General features: G+C 37.3%; 1 protein-coding gene across 3 annotated transcripts in view; it reads right to left on the bottom strand.

The window, feature by feature from the left end:
* SEMA3C (semaphorin 3C) overlaps positions 1-13,916 on the bottom strand; it is a 117,593-nt gene that overhangs the window by 28,210 nt on the left and 75,467 nt on the right. For all 3 annotated transcript variants that reach the window (XM_074538791.1, XM_074538788.1, XM_074538789.1), the window contains 5 exons: positions 11,531-11,650; positions 9,544-9,686; positions 7,402-7,516; positions 5,208-5,277; positions 2,432-2,576 (listed from right to left, as the gene is read on the bottom strand). In XM_074538791.1, the coding sequence (XP_074394892.1) occupies positions 2,432-2,576; positions 5,208-5,277; positions 7,402-7,516; positions 9,544-9,686; positions 11,531-11,650 (593 nt within the window). The remainder of the gene's footprint in view (positions 1-2,431; positions 2,577-5,207; positions 5,278-7,401; positions 7,517-9,543; positions 9,687-11,530; positions 11,651-13,916) is intronic.

Raw genomic sequence — 13,916 nt, 5'->3', positions numbered from 1 at the left:
AAAAACTACTGTAAACTCTGAAATATGGAAACTACCCTCAAACATCACTGAGTTTAGTAGCAAGCTGCCAATTATGTATTTCTTTTTCCATAAGTAAGTTTTGCTTGTGGAGAAATAAGAAACCACTGGTATTTAGTGAAGGCCAGCCAAACTGCTGAGTTGATCATGGCCAAAAGAACGTATTGCTTCATTTAATCCTACTGAAGCTACACTGAAGCCTTTCCATTGTTTATCCCGTGTCCTGCAACATGATGAACTTTCACTTCTACCCAGAGGTTTAGTATGAATATCTCTTTAGGCAACTGCAAAATAGGACTTTCCATGTCATATAAAAAGGCACCCCTGTCTAGCCCAGCATCCCAGAAGTTACAAAAAAAGTACATTCCAGAGAAAAGAAGATCAAGCCCCACAGACTGCAAACTTGGCTAATCATTTTAACTCTTTGAGCGCAAATTCTCAGCAGTGAAAAATCCCCATGTCCCGATTTGGTATAAGTGAAAACTAAAGTTTGTGGCACACATTGAAAAGTGGAATTTTTTTTGGCAGTGAAATAAAAGCAAAGCCATAGAAATTTCATCTTAGAAAATATGACTTAGGGATACTCTGTTGTGGCTGAATCATGAGGAAACACAAAAGCCAGTGATCCAAAATTGAGCAACAGTCATCTAAAGGAATCTCTATGAGCTATGATCTAAGAATTTATCTTCCAATTCAGAGCTCATCGGCACATCTGGAAAGTGTACATAATTTCTGTCACCATGTTAAATCCATATCTGATTTTTTTTCTCCTTTCTGTTGTCTTGCCCAATTTCTTTAGGCCAATCTGGAATACCTCAGAAGCCTCCATGAGGTGAACCAAAAAAAACATGGCAGTGGTTGAGGAAAGACATACAAACAAAACACTCGGAAGCAGCAAGAAACTGAAATATGACTAATCACAAGAGTGTGAAACTTCCTGCTTAAATAGGTCTTTTTTCTAAAGCTTCAGTGCACTCTTGAGATTAGAACAGTACTAATTAATTGCAAGGAAAGACTAATGCTAGCATTAGACCTTAGTGGAATGTCAGGTATTGATTAGTCAATTCTAGAGATCTGGGAATGTAAAGTCCTAACTCTTACAGCCAGCAGCAAATGCACTAAAATGTCATGAAGAATTGTGTGAACAGGGATTGTGTGAACAGGGATTGTGTGAACAGGGAGAGCTATTCCATGTATCTGAGCTATTCTATGTATGAGAGAGAAAGAAAGAAAAAGATTTTGCAGCATAAAGACAAATCAGACTGAAATAGTGATATGGTTAAAGGTTCCCACGGGGACTGGCAAAATTAAAATAAAATTTAATTTCCTGTGATGAATGGAAAAGCACCAAAGTGTTAATCTAAAAAAATATAACTGTATTGTTGAGAAATAATTTATGATTCTCTGCATATTTATTTTGTTCTGATACTTGAGAAACTCTAAGACTTCATAGGAGTCAACACACACCCACACAACCATACTTCATTTAGCAAATATGGATTCAGAGATCATTCCAGAGAAAGTTCATACATTCTTCATTAAAGCTTGAAGTATCAGATGTTACATTTTTGCTACATTTAAATTAAGAATAGTTAAAAAAGGTAAGTAAATAAAGAAAGGAAAAAGTGCATTAACAGCAATTTGTATATGTCATGAATTGAAAAGTAAGAAGAAACAATAGTTTTGTTTAAATAGTTCATGAGATACTTTTACACAACTTGGAAACAGAGCTAGCTCTAATTGTGTACAAAATTTATTGGAAGATTATAAATACCCCTGATATAATGAAAGGAAGTCCTGAAAGCAAGGCACACAAAAAGCATTCTTACAAGGAAGAAGATGGTGAACTGCATAGCAAGAAAATGCTTTTATTTCTAGGTCTCTCTTCTAAGATTCAGAACCTGGCATGGTATGACTTAGTCAAGTGACAAGTCCCAGAAACTTTGTTCTCTGTATCTCCTACTAGATCTCCTAAGCATCTGAGTAGAAGTGCATAATTCTAGAAAACTAAAGAAAATTCATAGAGACACAAGACAGACCTACAGACATTTGGATCCAGGCTGTGGAACACACTAACAGTGCTGTCTTTGCATGCTTCTTTATTTAGCTGCATTTTGCACAAATGTACCCACAAAATGGAAATGTGCATGCAAACAAGGCAACTATCACCTAATGAAGCAGAAAGAGAAAGAACAACTAACACTTTACATGACTTTTAATTCTTTCTAGAAGACTTCCAGACACGACATGATTTGCAGTTGGATTTGCAGGCTACTGAAAAGCAAATAAAATAGTCCTGAATTGTAACTGTCACAGTCACATACAGACTTTTCTCCTGGAGTAAATAATATTTATTTATGCATTAAACAAAGACAAGCAATTGGCAAGACTGAATAAACATCTTTGTACTTACAGTGCCAGGTCGTGGGTATGGAATTCTGCCCTGATATGGAATCAGCTGGTGGTTTGGGCCCTCCTTGTGTGCAAATGGTCCATTGAACACAGTCTGGATGTCAGACAGATGATACACACACACAGCTGAGCCTTTGAATATGGAGCTGGAAGACAAGACAAAGTTAGCATTGCAATCTACCAAGTTTTTTACAGCTTTTTCACAATTTTTCGTGGTCCAATGATGAAAGATACCTCTAACATAATATTGTATACAATTTATTGCTTTTATATGGATTTAAAACATTTTACACCAACTAATCTAGCTGCCCAAGATGCACCACTACTTCTTAAGACTTAGCACCTTTCTGAACAGTGAACTGAAAAAAGAGAGAGGCAGGCACTACCCTACTGGTGCAAAAGGAAGATTTCCTAATGCTAAATATGGAAGAAATATAATCTGGCTCCACTTAAATCAATGGCAAAAATATTGCTGACTTCAGTGAGGCAGGAGTTTTATAAACTTTGTACTGCCAAGCTCAGCACAGGTTTCCAGAACTCCTACCAGTATATTAACCACAAGATCTCCATGAGCCTCTTAAAATACATGGCTAAAATATTAATCAAAACATCCAGAGCAACTACAATTGTTTGGATTATTATAGTACATTTCCAGCTTGTTTTGCAAAAAATAGGGACAAGATGTGGCTGTAAAGGAATTACTCCTATACAGTCCTCAAATCCATCCCTAAAACTGGTCTTAGGAAGCCCTAAGGTTGAAGCTTCCTGAGGGGAACCCAGGGATTCAGCTAAGGAAAAAGTGGGCATGTTCTTCCCACTGCTCTAGATTCAGCCATGGGTCCAGGTAGCACAAGCCCTGAATGGTCTCCATCACCTCATGATGACGAAGGGCACTAGGGGAAAATTTTCCAGATTGATACTAAGGCTGACTACAGTGACTAAACTCCTTCATTTTTCCTCCTGCTGCATGCAAGCTTTGTGGTATTTATTTTTAAGAAATGGAAACTCCAGACAAGTCTAAAATCTGCCCAGTGTTAGCTGTAGGATGAAGATAATCCAAGTAACTGTTTTCAATTGAAGAAGAAAAAACACTCCAGAAAAAAGCCTGAAAAAATTACACATAGTATCTAAACAATAGAAGTGAAATCCACATTGCTCTCAGCTACATATGGATTAGCAGAATGAACCTTTTAGATGGATTATGGTATTTGTGCAAATTTTACTAGGCATTAATAGATTTTGAGAAATGCATTTAGTCTTTCCAGATGTTTTATGTTAGATTTACAGCATATTATGACACTAAAATAATTTAGCTCAGTATTAATCTATTTCCTTTTGTATGATTTAGATAAAATACCAGTAGTTATTACTTCCTGTGATGTTTCTCTCTTGCTACTGTTATGAGTTGGAAGTCTACAGAGATGAAGATACAGGAACTATTACGGAGTAAAAATCCTTATGGTTTCTGTATTTATTATATTCAACCTATAGTTGAACAAAAATAAAGCAAGAATAGACCAACGCAAGTGTAAAAAATGCAGTAGAGAGAGAAAACAGCTTGAGAGCCAGGAAAAAGTGAGTTTCTCTTTTTTGTCACCTTATATGTTCCTGTGATTCAAATCTTATTTCCACTGACAAATACCAGAATTAGGCAGAAGTATTTCCAGTTCAGTCACCCACAACCTAATGATAAGTGTGGTTTTTCTACTAAACACAAGCTCATCCTTTTCTCTTTTTGTGATGTAGGAATTACAGATAGCACCTAAGTTTACAACTTATATCATGGGGTTTTTTCCCAATAAAATATCATAGAATCATATTCTCCTATCATATTTACACATTTGAGTAAGCAGACCCCTGTATCCCAGTGAAAAAAGTCTTGGAGAAAAAGAAGTGGAAAGGATTTTTATACTAAAAATTGCCATTAAAGAAATTATTAATATTAAATTACATAATTTTCTAATTTGATAAAATATTTTAAAATTATAAAAAAACCAGAAGACTTCTTGGAACATAAGAAATAACAACTAAATAATAAAGGGTAGCATATCAGAAATCAGGGGATAGTAACCAATTTTACTCTTTGTTAACACTATGCAGTGAGGGCAAGATGAAAAATAAGAAAAATAAAGGTAGAGGTGGAAGAATCTGTCAGTGTATCTCTGTGGAGAGTTTCAGCACAGTAAGCCATATCTAGGTGCTTCCACCACCCCTGGGAGCTCAGTAAACACTTTCTAAACCAGACAGTAAATGAATACAACTGACTGGAAACAGGGAACTGCAAGGAGGTGACCAGATGCCACGCAAGCTTGTCCTTTTATATCCACCTAAAGCCAATATGTTTATTTGCCATCTCTGTGATCATCATCCAGCTGAGAGACTGGAAATGATTTGTATGAATTCCTGTAGATATCCTGGTTTGATCCTTCAGGGTGCTGGATGTTTTTCAGGAGGTGTTAAGTGCTCTGAGATGCCACATGAGCTCACTGCTCATGTGAAGTCATTTTAGCTTTCCACTGCTGAGCAGTGACAAGTGGCCCTCCAGGGAAATGCTTTCCCAGTGGCAGCTGACAGCATGTCAGGAAGCAGTTTGCTCCAAGAAGCACAGCTCTGACATAGATATCATCAGCAATGATGCTGAGACTCCTGCATGCAAACCACAGCCATGGCAGACACACAGAATTGCCCAGCACAGCCTCATCCACAAAATACCAGTTTCAGGTTTCATATAGAAAATCAGGCAGTTCAGGTAATTTTGTTCAAATCTCCATGTTTACCTTGATGTTGTAAAAATTCCATACACGAGCGTTGTTCTGGGGTTGTCTGTCTCTAGAAGAAACACATCCTCTGTAAGAAAGAGAAAGAAAAACATTTTGAATAGTAAGAAAAACCTTATTTTCCAGTTTAATTGATAATTTTATTCCTTCTAAACTCAACAGTAGTTTTAGCTCAGACTTGAATGGGAAAAAGGAGGCTTAACCACATGAACAGATCATAGATGCATAAATCTAGCATTTAAACATTCAGAAACAAATCTGGAAATTAACTCCATGCCCTCTAGCCTTATGGAGACAGAAGGCAAAGATTTTCAAATACATTCGGGATCTATGTCACACATTTTTCTCAGCTGTATCTTGTTTCAGCAGGTTGTTAAGCAGTAGGAAAACATTAAAGTTGCAGTAGGTTAAAGACAAAGAGTTCCCATAGATGGATGTAATCAAAAACAGGGAAATTAGGTGTTTTATTGTCCAGAAAGCACTGGAGTGCCCTCACTAGAGCATTTTCAACATGAAATGAATGTCAGACAGCTTTGCAGTAAAGACTGTGAGAGATGTAAAACTCCTGCATCCTGTTGTGTTGGGATTTATTGACTGCACTGTGCAAAGCTGTACCTACTCACTGAAATGAATTTACCCACTATTACCCCTGATCTGCTGATTTTTTTTTACACTGCAGTGAAAACTACTTTAATCTCTGACAGTTTGTCCTTACAAATGTTTTTAATCACTATAATCATGCTACCTCTTAAACTTAATTTACAACTCAAAAAAGACTGAACTGTGTGAGCTTTTTATCACAGAATATGTTCTTTAGCTTTCCATTAATTCATGTGGCTCTTTCATTTAACCCGCTGAATTTTTAAAATATTCTTTTCAATGTGTCAAAAGCAAAAGACTCCACCATGCAGAACTGGAAGTGTCATACTCTCCTGAATTATACATGAACACAGAAGCATGTGTTTGCTCTCTCCCCATTTTCTGAATTTCCAGCTGTGACAGTATTCTTCCTCTTTGCTAGGGAATTGTGCTGGGAGCCCATGCTGAGAGCATTGTCTCCTATTCACTATGGCCCTACATATTGTCATACAAGAACCTAAAAGCAGTTATCCTACTGCTTTGTTGAAGAAGAGGGGGTTGGCAAATCACAGTTCTGAAAGATGAGCTGCTGTGGCAGTGCTGAGGCACTGCAAACCTCAGAAAATCAGTCCTGCAAGCACCTTGCACATTCTGAACTAGAGCAAGCTAGGGTCTGCTCCTAGGCCCAGTCAGGTCTCATTGAAACCTTCAACTAAAGCAAATACACCAAATAGTTGTAAATACATAACCTCAAAAAGACTCCAAACCCCATTTGCTATGGTGGGAATCAGGAATGATAATCAAGAAAAAAGAGAGGATACAATGGAGAGAAGACCAGAACCAGGTGCAGACCCAGTGCAGGGCACATTAGCTGCTTATAATATTTATATTTATAGTAAAGCACATACCAGATCTTCAAATACATGAATTTAGAACCATGATTTTGTGCATTTCAGCTACAGAAAACATAGAATTTGAAACTTTCTGGTAATGTTGTTTGGCATGTCGGTATCAAGCTATGCATCTATTAATTTCTTCATGAAAATAAACCTCTTGTGATTGCTGTATGCATTGAATATTTACAGTAATTGACATGTTGAAACAAAAATTTGTATGACTAAATGATTCATGAAAAATAATATTTATGGATAGTGCTACTGCTGCTGCCACCAACAGGATTTATTAGCATTATTCTTGAATTACCAAACTGAGGACTCTACCCTGTGATCAAAAATAGAAAAAATGCATTATGGAAAAGCTGAATTCTACACAGTGCTATAAGAAACAGATTCAAAGGGATGTAAAAAACCCTCTTTTGTAATCCAAGCTAGTAGCAAAATAGTAAGAGAATCATTTAGATGTTTCCTTCCAAGAATTAATTCTTTACATACATCATTGTTTTACACAGTCAAGATTAATTACCTTAATTACCTTATAATTACACAGAGAGACTTTTGAAGAATTTCTTCCTCCTGCTGTCATAAAACTGCAAGGGGAATTTTGTGCTATGATTTCACTGTTAACAACCTGACTAAGAAACTGAATGAAAATCAGTCATTAAATACGACAAGGCACAGCATTTAGATGAAATTTTAAGGAATGTTTTTTGTGATACCTAATTCATCAAAGTATGTTTCTGTTCCATCTTCATCCATCACTGAGCACACAAGTCTTGCTTTCAAGAATGTTGTCCACTTGTTCACGAGACTGCGCTGACCACCTGTGTCATTCTGGAAATGAACATTATTTTCAGTAAAATGGAAATAAAACACAGCTAACATTTTACTGGGCTTTCCCACATTTTTATCAGGTTAATTCATTATCTAGATAATTATCTGGTAAATTTAATAGTAAAAATAGATAGGACTAAGCCAAATCCCCTCATCTAAGCACTCTATATGCAGAACAAACCAAGAACTAGTTTTCTGAGTGGACTTTCTCAGCTGGGCTAGCAGGATTGGAGGGTTGGGCAGTAGATTTTTGTGCATAAAAAAATAAAAAAAATTTTGTGCATGCTGTTGACTGGAAGTGACTGTGGAACTCTGCATCACTCACTGACACCCAGGAAAAAGTCCATGCTATCTCTAAAAGGTCTCATGGTTCTATGCAGGGATATTTCTTCTAGTCCTGACGGCAGCATAGCTGCACCTGACCTAGTAAGCCACACTAGCACATGAGGTGGATGCTCTGAACAGTATTCTGAAATGATGGCTAGTGTCGGTCAAGCTAGTTATGAACTGTTGTAAGTCCTGCTAGCTTAGTCCAGAGATGGCTTGGTCACAGCTCACTCATGCATCTTTCCAATTTTCCATGGTTCAGGGTGGGAACTGTTGCTGCCAAACCAGGTGATGCAGCCCTGAGGTGATAAATCCTGACCAACGGTGCTGGTGAATGACTTACACAAGAGCAGTGTCCTCCAAACTACATAACATGATGTCACCCAAGGAAAGAGAAAAACCAAGATGTAGAAGCTACTGAAATGGGCTTTCAATAAAGTGCTGGAAATGTTTCACTGATGCTGTTGGAGTTGGTAATCCAACATTTTGGGTGACGCATAAAGAATCTTTCCACTGGGTAATATATTTTGCCAGTCTTAAAGGGTAATATATTTTGCCATTCTTAATACATGAATACAATGATATTGTATGTATACAAGTATATAAATATGACTGGCTCAGATTTCTTTTAATTTGCCTTGGGATTCTGACACTGGCTTCAGTGTAAGTCTAAAAAGGCTTAGGCTTTTCAAAAATCATTTGGGCTTCATCATAACAGTAGAAAACCTAATTCAGCTGTAATTGTGTGAAATGTCTTCTTGCAAAACACCCAAAAAGGCCTTTAGGCACTTTAACTAAAATACAGAGAATGGAGATTATAAAAGAGATCACATTCCTCAGCATATTGCCAGAGAAGGACAAACACGTTCACACCCAGGTACAACAAAATCACAAAGCATCAAATTCTACAGAAAAGCCAAATTAAAGACAGGGAATGTATAAACATCCACAATGAACTTCCTGAAGCATTCCAAAAGAAGGATTGAATAGGCTAGCAGCAATTGTGTATTTATAATTTTTCTCTCATTAAAAAAAATAAATTGATTTCACCAGAGATATTAACAGCTGCTTCAATCATTTTTCGTCTACAGTTGATTAGAGATAAAAAAAAACTGAAATAGAGACAATGAGGAGTGCTGTGAAAAAATTAATTATTGTCCAGGAATAGCCACAACTCCTGAATTTAAATTTCCTGTGCACATTTTTAAAGTTAGGCTCACACATGCATCAATGCAAGCAAGCTGAAAGAACAGATGTTGTAAAAATGAAAACAGCACTTGAAAGTTAAATCCTCCAATTTAAAAGCTTCATATTTCTGATGTGCTTTAATTATTTTGAGTGTGTATGTGTGAAAGCCTTCACTGCCTAAAGTTCATTTTTATTAAGAAAATAATGTGTCTTATTTGTGCTAAGGACAGCAAGTTTGAAAACTCAACACTGGTAAATATTCTGAGTCAGTCAGAGAAATACACAAATCTCTGAACCTCTACATTTCCATATTCTTACATGTATAGTTAGATATATATATAACCTGTTCAGACCCTAGCTGTGAGCTCAGTAACAGCTTTCTTAATTATGAATGGTGGCACAGAAACAGGAAATTTTGTCAAATCAAAAGCTTTTCAAATATTTAGTCTTTTAGATTATCATGTCACACTAGCAGCTTATCCCAGAAACCTGGTAAACAAAATAGTTCTTACTGGGCACACTCTTGCAATCATGGAATGAATTTGCTTTGTGCTGCCGCTGTTGTCTGTGAGTCTTTCTTTGAAGAAGAAGTAGATTTTGGCATCATTGGGGTCAGTGCCATCTGGGATAACATGAGCATCCACAAAAATAGGCTCTGAAATGAAAAAGTTTACCGAAAGGATGAAACCAAAAGATATATCAGTATAAGCAATGAATGATTTGACATTTACTGACTGCTTCAAGAAGTGCTGAACATACTAAATATCAACAGGTAAATGGCTCCATGCTGTTAGCCAAATGTCCTTGCATCCTCAAACTTTATTTTACAGCAAATGTTTAGAGGAGCAGTCCAGAAGCAATGATATTGGATTACTGCAGAGACCCAAAGACTTTGAGAAAGAAGGAAGAATTGAGGAAAAAGGAAGAATGTGTTATCTGGGGCACCTAAGGAAAGTCTCATTGAGACAAAGCATAAAAGTAAGCTGGAAGAGCTTAGCAATATAACAAATAAAGTTCACAAATAAGACAGGAAAACAATTTGTGTAACTCAGAAAAGGAAAGGAGGATAGGCAAATGCTTGAGCAGCATTTGAATTTGTATCAGAGGCTGGTAAACATAATCAAATGTATGTGCAAAACACTACAAAGGAGAATTAGGGAGAGAACAAAGTAATTTATAACCTTAACAGCAAACATATAATGGACAATGCAAGAGCCCTCAGAATACCTCCTTTGACTGAAGGAAGAAGTGGCCCTTCTCCCTGCATGAAGGTTTTGTCTTTTCAATGATCATGCAAGATTGCTTGTTCAGTTAAAGTACAGTACAAAGTTTGGAACAATCTGATACAAAGGTTGAATGTATGATGAAAAATCAATTTTGGACTGCAGCATTTTTCTGTTCACATAAGTCTATTCTCAATTAATACAACAAATGTCATGACTCTGGCTCCAAAAGAACATGGGAGATAAATTTTACTTTCAAGTGCCTGTTTTGAACAGGCACATTTTCCAGAAATAAGGCATTTTTAAATTTTCTTTTTCTCTAATTCATTATAGGATGCACATGTTAGGGTGCGCAGGTAAGTGTTAGAATGTGTAACAAACAAAAAAAAATTTAGAGAGCAGACGAAGTTTCCCTTTCATAGTGAAATGAATTTGTGAATGAAATCTTGTGATTTCATTGTAGTCACAGCCAGACAGGTATGATAAGTCACCATAAAAAATATCAAGACAAAACCACAGTAACTTTTTACTTCAACATACCTGAAGGCCTTTTAAATCTGTAACTGCTGTGTCAGTTGGTTTATAACCTTTCACACCTACCTCTGCTCAGAGGGGTGACTACCACTTCAATTTAAATTGGTTTCATTGGAAGGAGTCTTCTTACCAGTAAAGACAGGGAGAATTTTCACAGTGATGTCAGTGAATCAAAGAATTAGGTAATTCCACTCAGAAATTAGTTTTCCTACTGTGTTTAGATAACCAATTCCTCACCACTGGGTGAGGAAATAAGTGACAATGATCCACACTGACTTCTCTGATAGTGGGACACTCTTCTGCACACGTTTTGAATGCAAGTGGTGATGAATCTTCTGTGCAGAGATGGATCACCTTGAATTAACTGAAGCTGGTGGCTTAGAATCAAACACTGATTTAAGGCAATATCTGATCCATTAGAGGTGAAGGCACTTTTCTAGAAATCAGACTGCCTCCAATTGCCATTGGAAAGGTTTTCATATACTTGCCCTCAAAGAGCTTGGCTCAGCCTTAATGCAAAAAAAGGCCCTCAGGTAGGGTGGCCTAGGACCTTGGTTCATGCAGGGATCCCTCTACACCTGTACATTGTTTACAGTTTGTATTTACACACATTTCTTCATGGTTCTTCTTCATAAATTAAGTTCAGAGACAAGCTCTTTAAAAGATAAAGTCTTTGTTTTAAGCAAAGGAAAGCAGAATCTCTGTGACACCCACTAAAACTGATAAATTAGAGGCATCTCACCACTCAGCCACTTGGAGTTGTGCTGGTCGGTCCTCACTGCATTCCTCCTGGTCAGACTGCGAAAAATGGCTGCATCTGTCCCCATGAAATCAATATACATTCCTGAAAAAAGCTCTTCATCTGCAAAGAATTGAAATGGAGGGAGAAGTGTTATGGTTTTTGGGAAAAAAAAAGTTTATTTAAAATTCATCAGCTCTTTATTTACACAGGAGTCTATAGAGATAAATAGTGGGTCATGGGAATGAGGTTTTCTCTGATTTACTAAGACTCAAGCTAGAATGAATCAGAGTAATCAGATTTTTCTTAGAGACTTTAAGGAACTGTACCATTAAATGCCACAGCAGAGCTGCATACATGGGAAATCATTCTTGATAGGAAGTTTAGTTGCCCCATTTGCACTGCTAAGGACCACTGGAGAATAAGGCTAGTGTTACCAAAAGTATCACATTCAATATCTAAAGTATGCACTTCAAAGAATTTTTTTTTTTTTGGTTGTGAAAGTAGTTGAAGTGACTGGGTTGAATTTATTGCTGCTGTAAACTGGCACAACATCTATTACAGTCAGTGGATCAGTGCCAATTTTTACCAGCAGCATTGTTATGGCTGCCCCAGGCAGCCTCAAGCTGCCTTCAGTATTGCAGAAGCCAGACAATCACATCACTGAACTTTACTCAGAGTAATATGGAGCAACAGTTGTCCCTGTTGTGTACTTGGTTCTAAGTACAGGGTCATTATGCTTGAGCAGACTGAGACATGAAACTCCTACATTAACTATGAGCTTCTGCTCCCTGTGCAGGGCTTAAAACTCAGCCCATCAGTCAGGATCTCTATCTGTGTTTGTTTAAGTCTGTGTGTGTGCACAAACACATGTATATATAATTACAATTATAATTACATATACTATCATTTTCTACTCTGTGAATAACCAAGCAATTTCCACTGACTAATGACAATGAAACCCCAGAGTAGAAAACAGTAGCTAAAATAAACTCTAACTCTCAGAGTGGGAGTGGTGGCTGAATACATTCCAGTACAGCTGGGTCCCTTGATTGATGTTTTTGTCTGTGCTCCTGGACTACCCAGAGAGTGTGGTCAGGCTGGCAAGAGCCCCAGGCTCAGAAATACTTGAGGCTATTTTCATGCTCTGTGTGTGTGTGTGTGTGCATGTATGTGTGTGTGTGTGTGTGTGTGTGTATGTGTGTGTTCATAACCAGCATGGAAGACTACTGAGAAGCTCATGAGAGGATCAAAACTCTGGATACTTTGCTTTTTTTGCTGCTAACTGAACCCTGGCAGGGCAGCCACTCTTCTGCTCTCACCTCTCCCCATGATGACAAGATTCCTACATAGGGGATTTAAGCAATGCATTTGCTGCATGTTGCTGAAGCATTTTCTTCTGGAGCAGATATTGACAGAATATGTTAGATTTGGACAAATTTATAAGTGATTTTGTATATTTGCCTCCTTGCCTCAATCCATCAGAACTTTATTCTTATTATGAAACAAATTGGATGAAAGAGATCAGGTTTATGGTTCTCACTAAATGTTACATACAGTCCTGTGAATATACACATACATACACACTTCAGAACAGTACTACACTATGTAATTTTAATCCTATTAAATATCAACAGTATTACTTATGTCTTAAGCATTCCTGATGTCTGTTTGCTAATCATGTGTCAGGGGAGATCCATCAGTTCCACTTCCTTCTGGTAAAATCCTTAAATTCCACACAGTATTTGGTCTGCACAGCACAATGAATTCACTCTATTTCACTTTGTTACTGGGGGGAATTACTGAATGGATGAGGTATGTCTGCTTTTATAAATATCTCATAGTACTGGTGGGGAGAAAGATACACATCCTGCACACTTGTATTGCCAAGCTGCTTCAAAGCACTTTTGTTCATTGCTTTGATGCAAATGCATCTCTGTACAGTGGCAAACTGTACAAATTTATTTTTATAGCACCACTTTCTTCTGAAGGGTGAATCAGATTTCCTGCTGTATTCTAGGCAGGTGATGCCCAAAACAGTCAAGAAATTGCATCTATATTTAAAAAGGGTTCTTTTGTTGTGGAAGAGTTAGTTGGTCTGGTGGTATTTACTATGCTCTGAAGCAATGGGAGGGAATTCCTCCTGCAGAAAGCTCAAAGGTGACTCCAGTGCATTGGCTCAGTGCCCTCATTACAACACGGGCTGACACAGAAAATGTTCATGTTTCTGGCATGGATACTGAGGCCAAAATCACTAGAGCTTAAGGCTTTTGAAGTGACTAGACTTTGCAACACAAAGTATAAAACTCAATCCAGGGACTCTTTTTAAATGGAATTTGACCTTGGTGGAATAATTTAAGCTTTGTAGATGAACTATGCCATGAAAGAT

This window comes from Zonotrichia albicollis, chromosome 4, assembly GCF_047830755.1.
Source record: "Zonotrichia albicollis isolate bZonAlb1 chromosome 4, bZonAlb1.hap1, whole genome shotgun sequence".
Taxonomy (NCBI): domain Eukaryota; kingdom Metazoa; phylum Chordata; class Aves; order Passeriformes; family Passerellidae; genus Zonotrichia; species Zonotrichia albicollis.
This window is presented reverse-complemented; position numbering and strand designations above follow the sequence as displayed.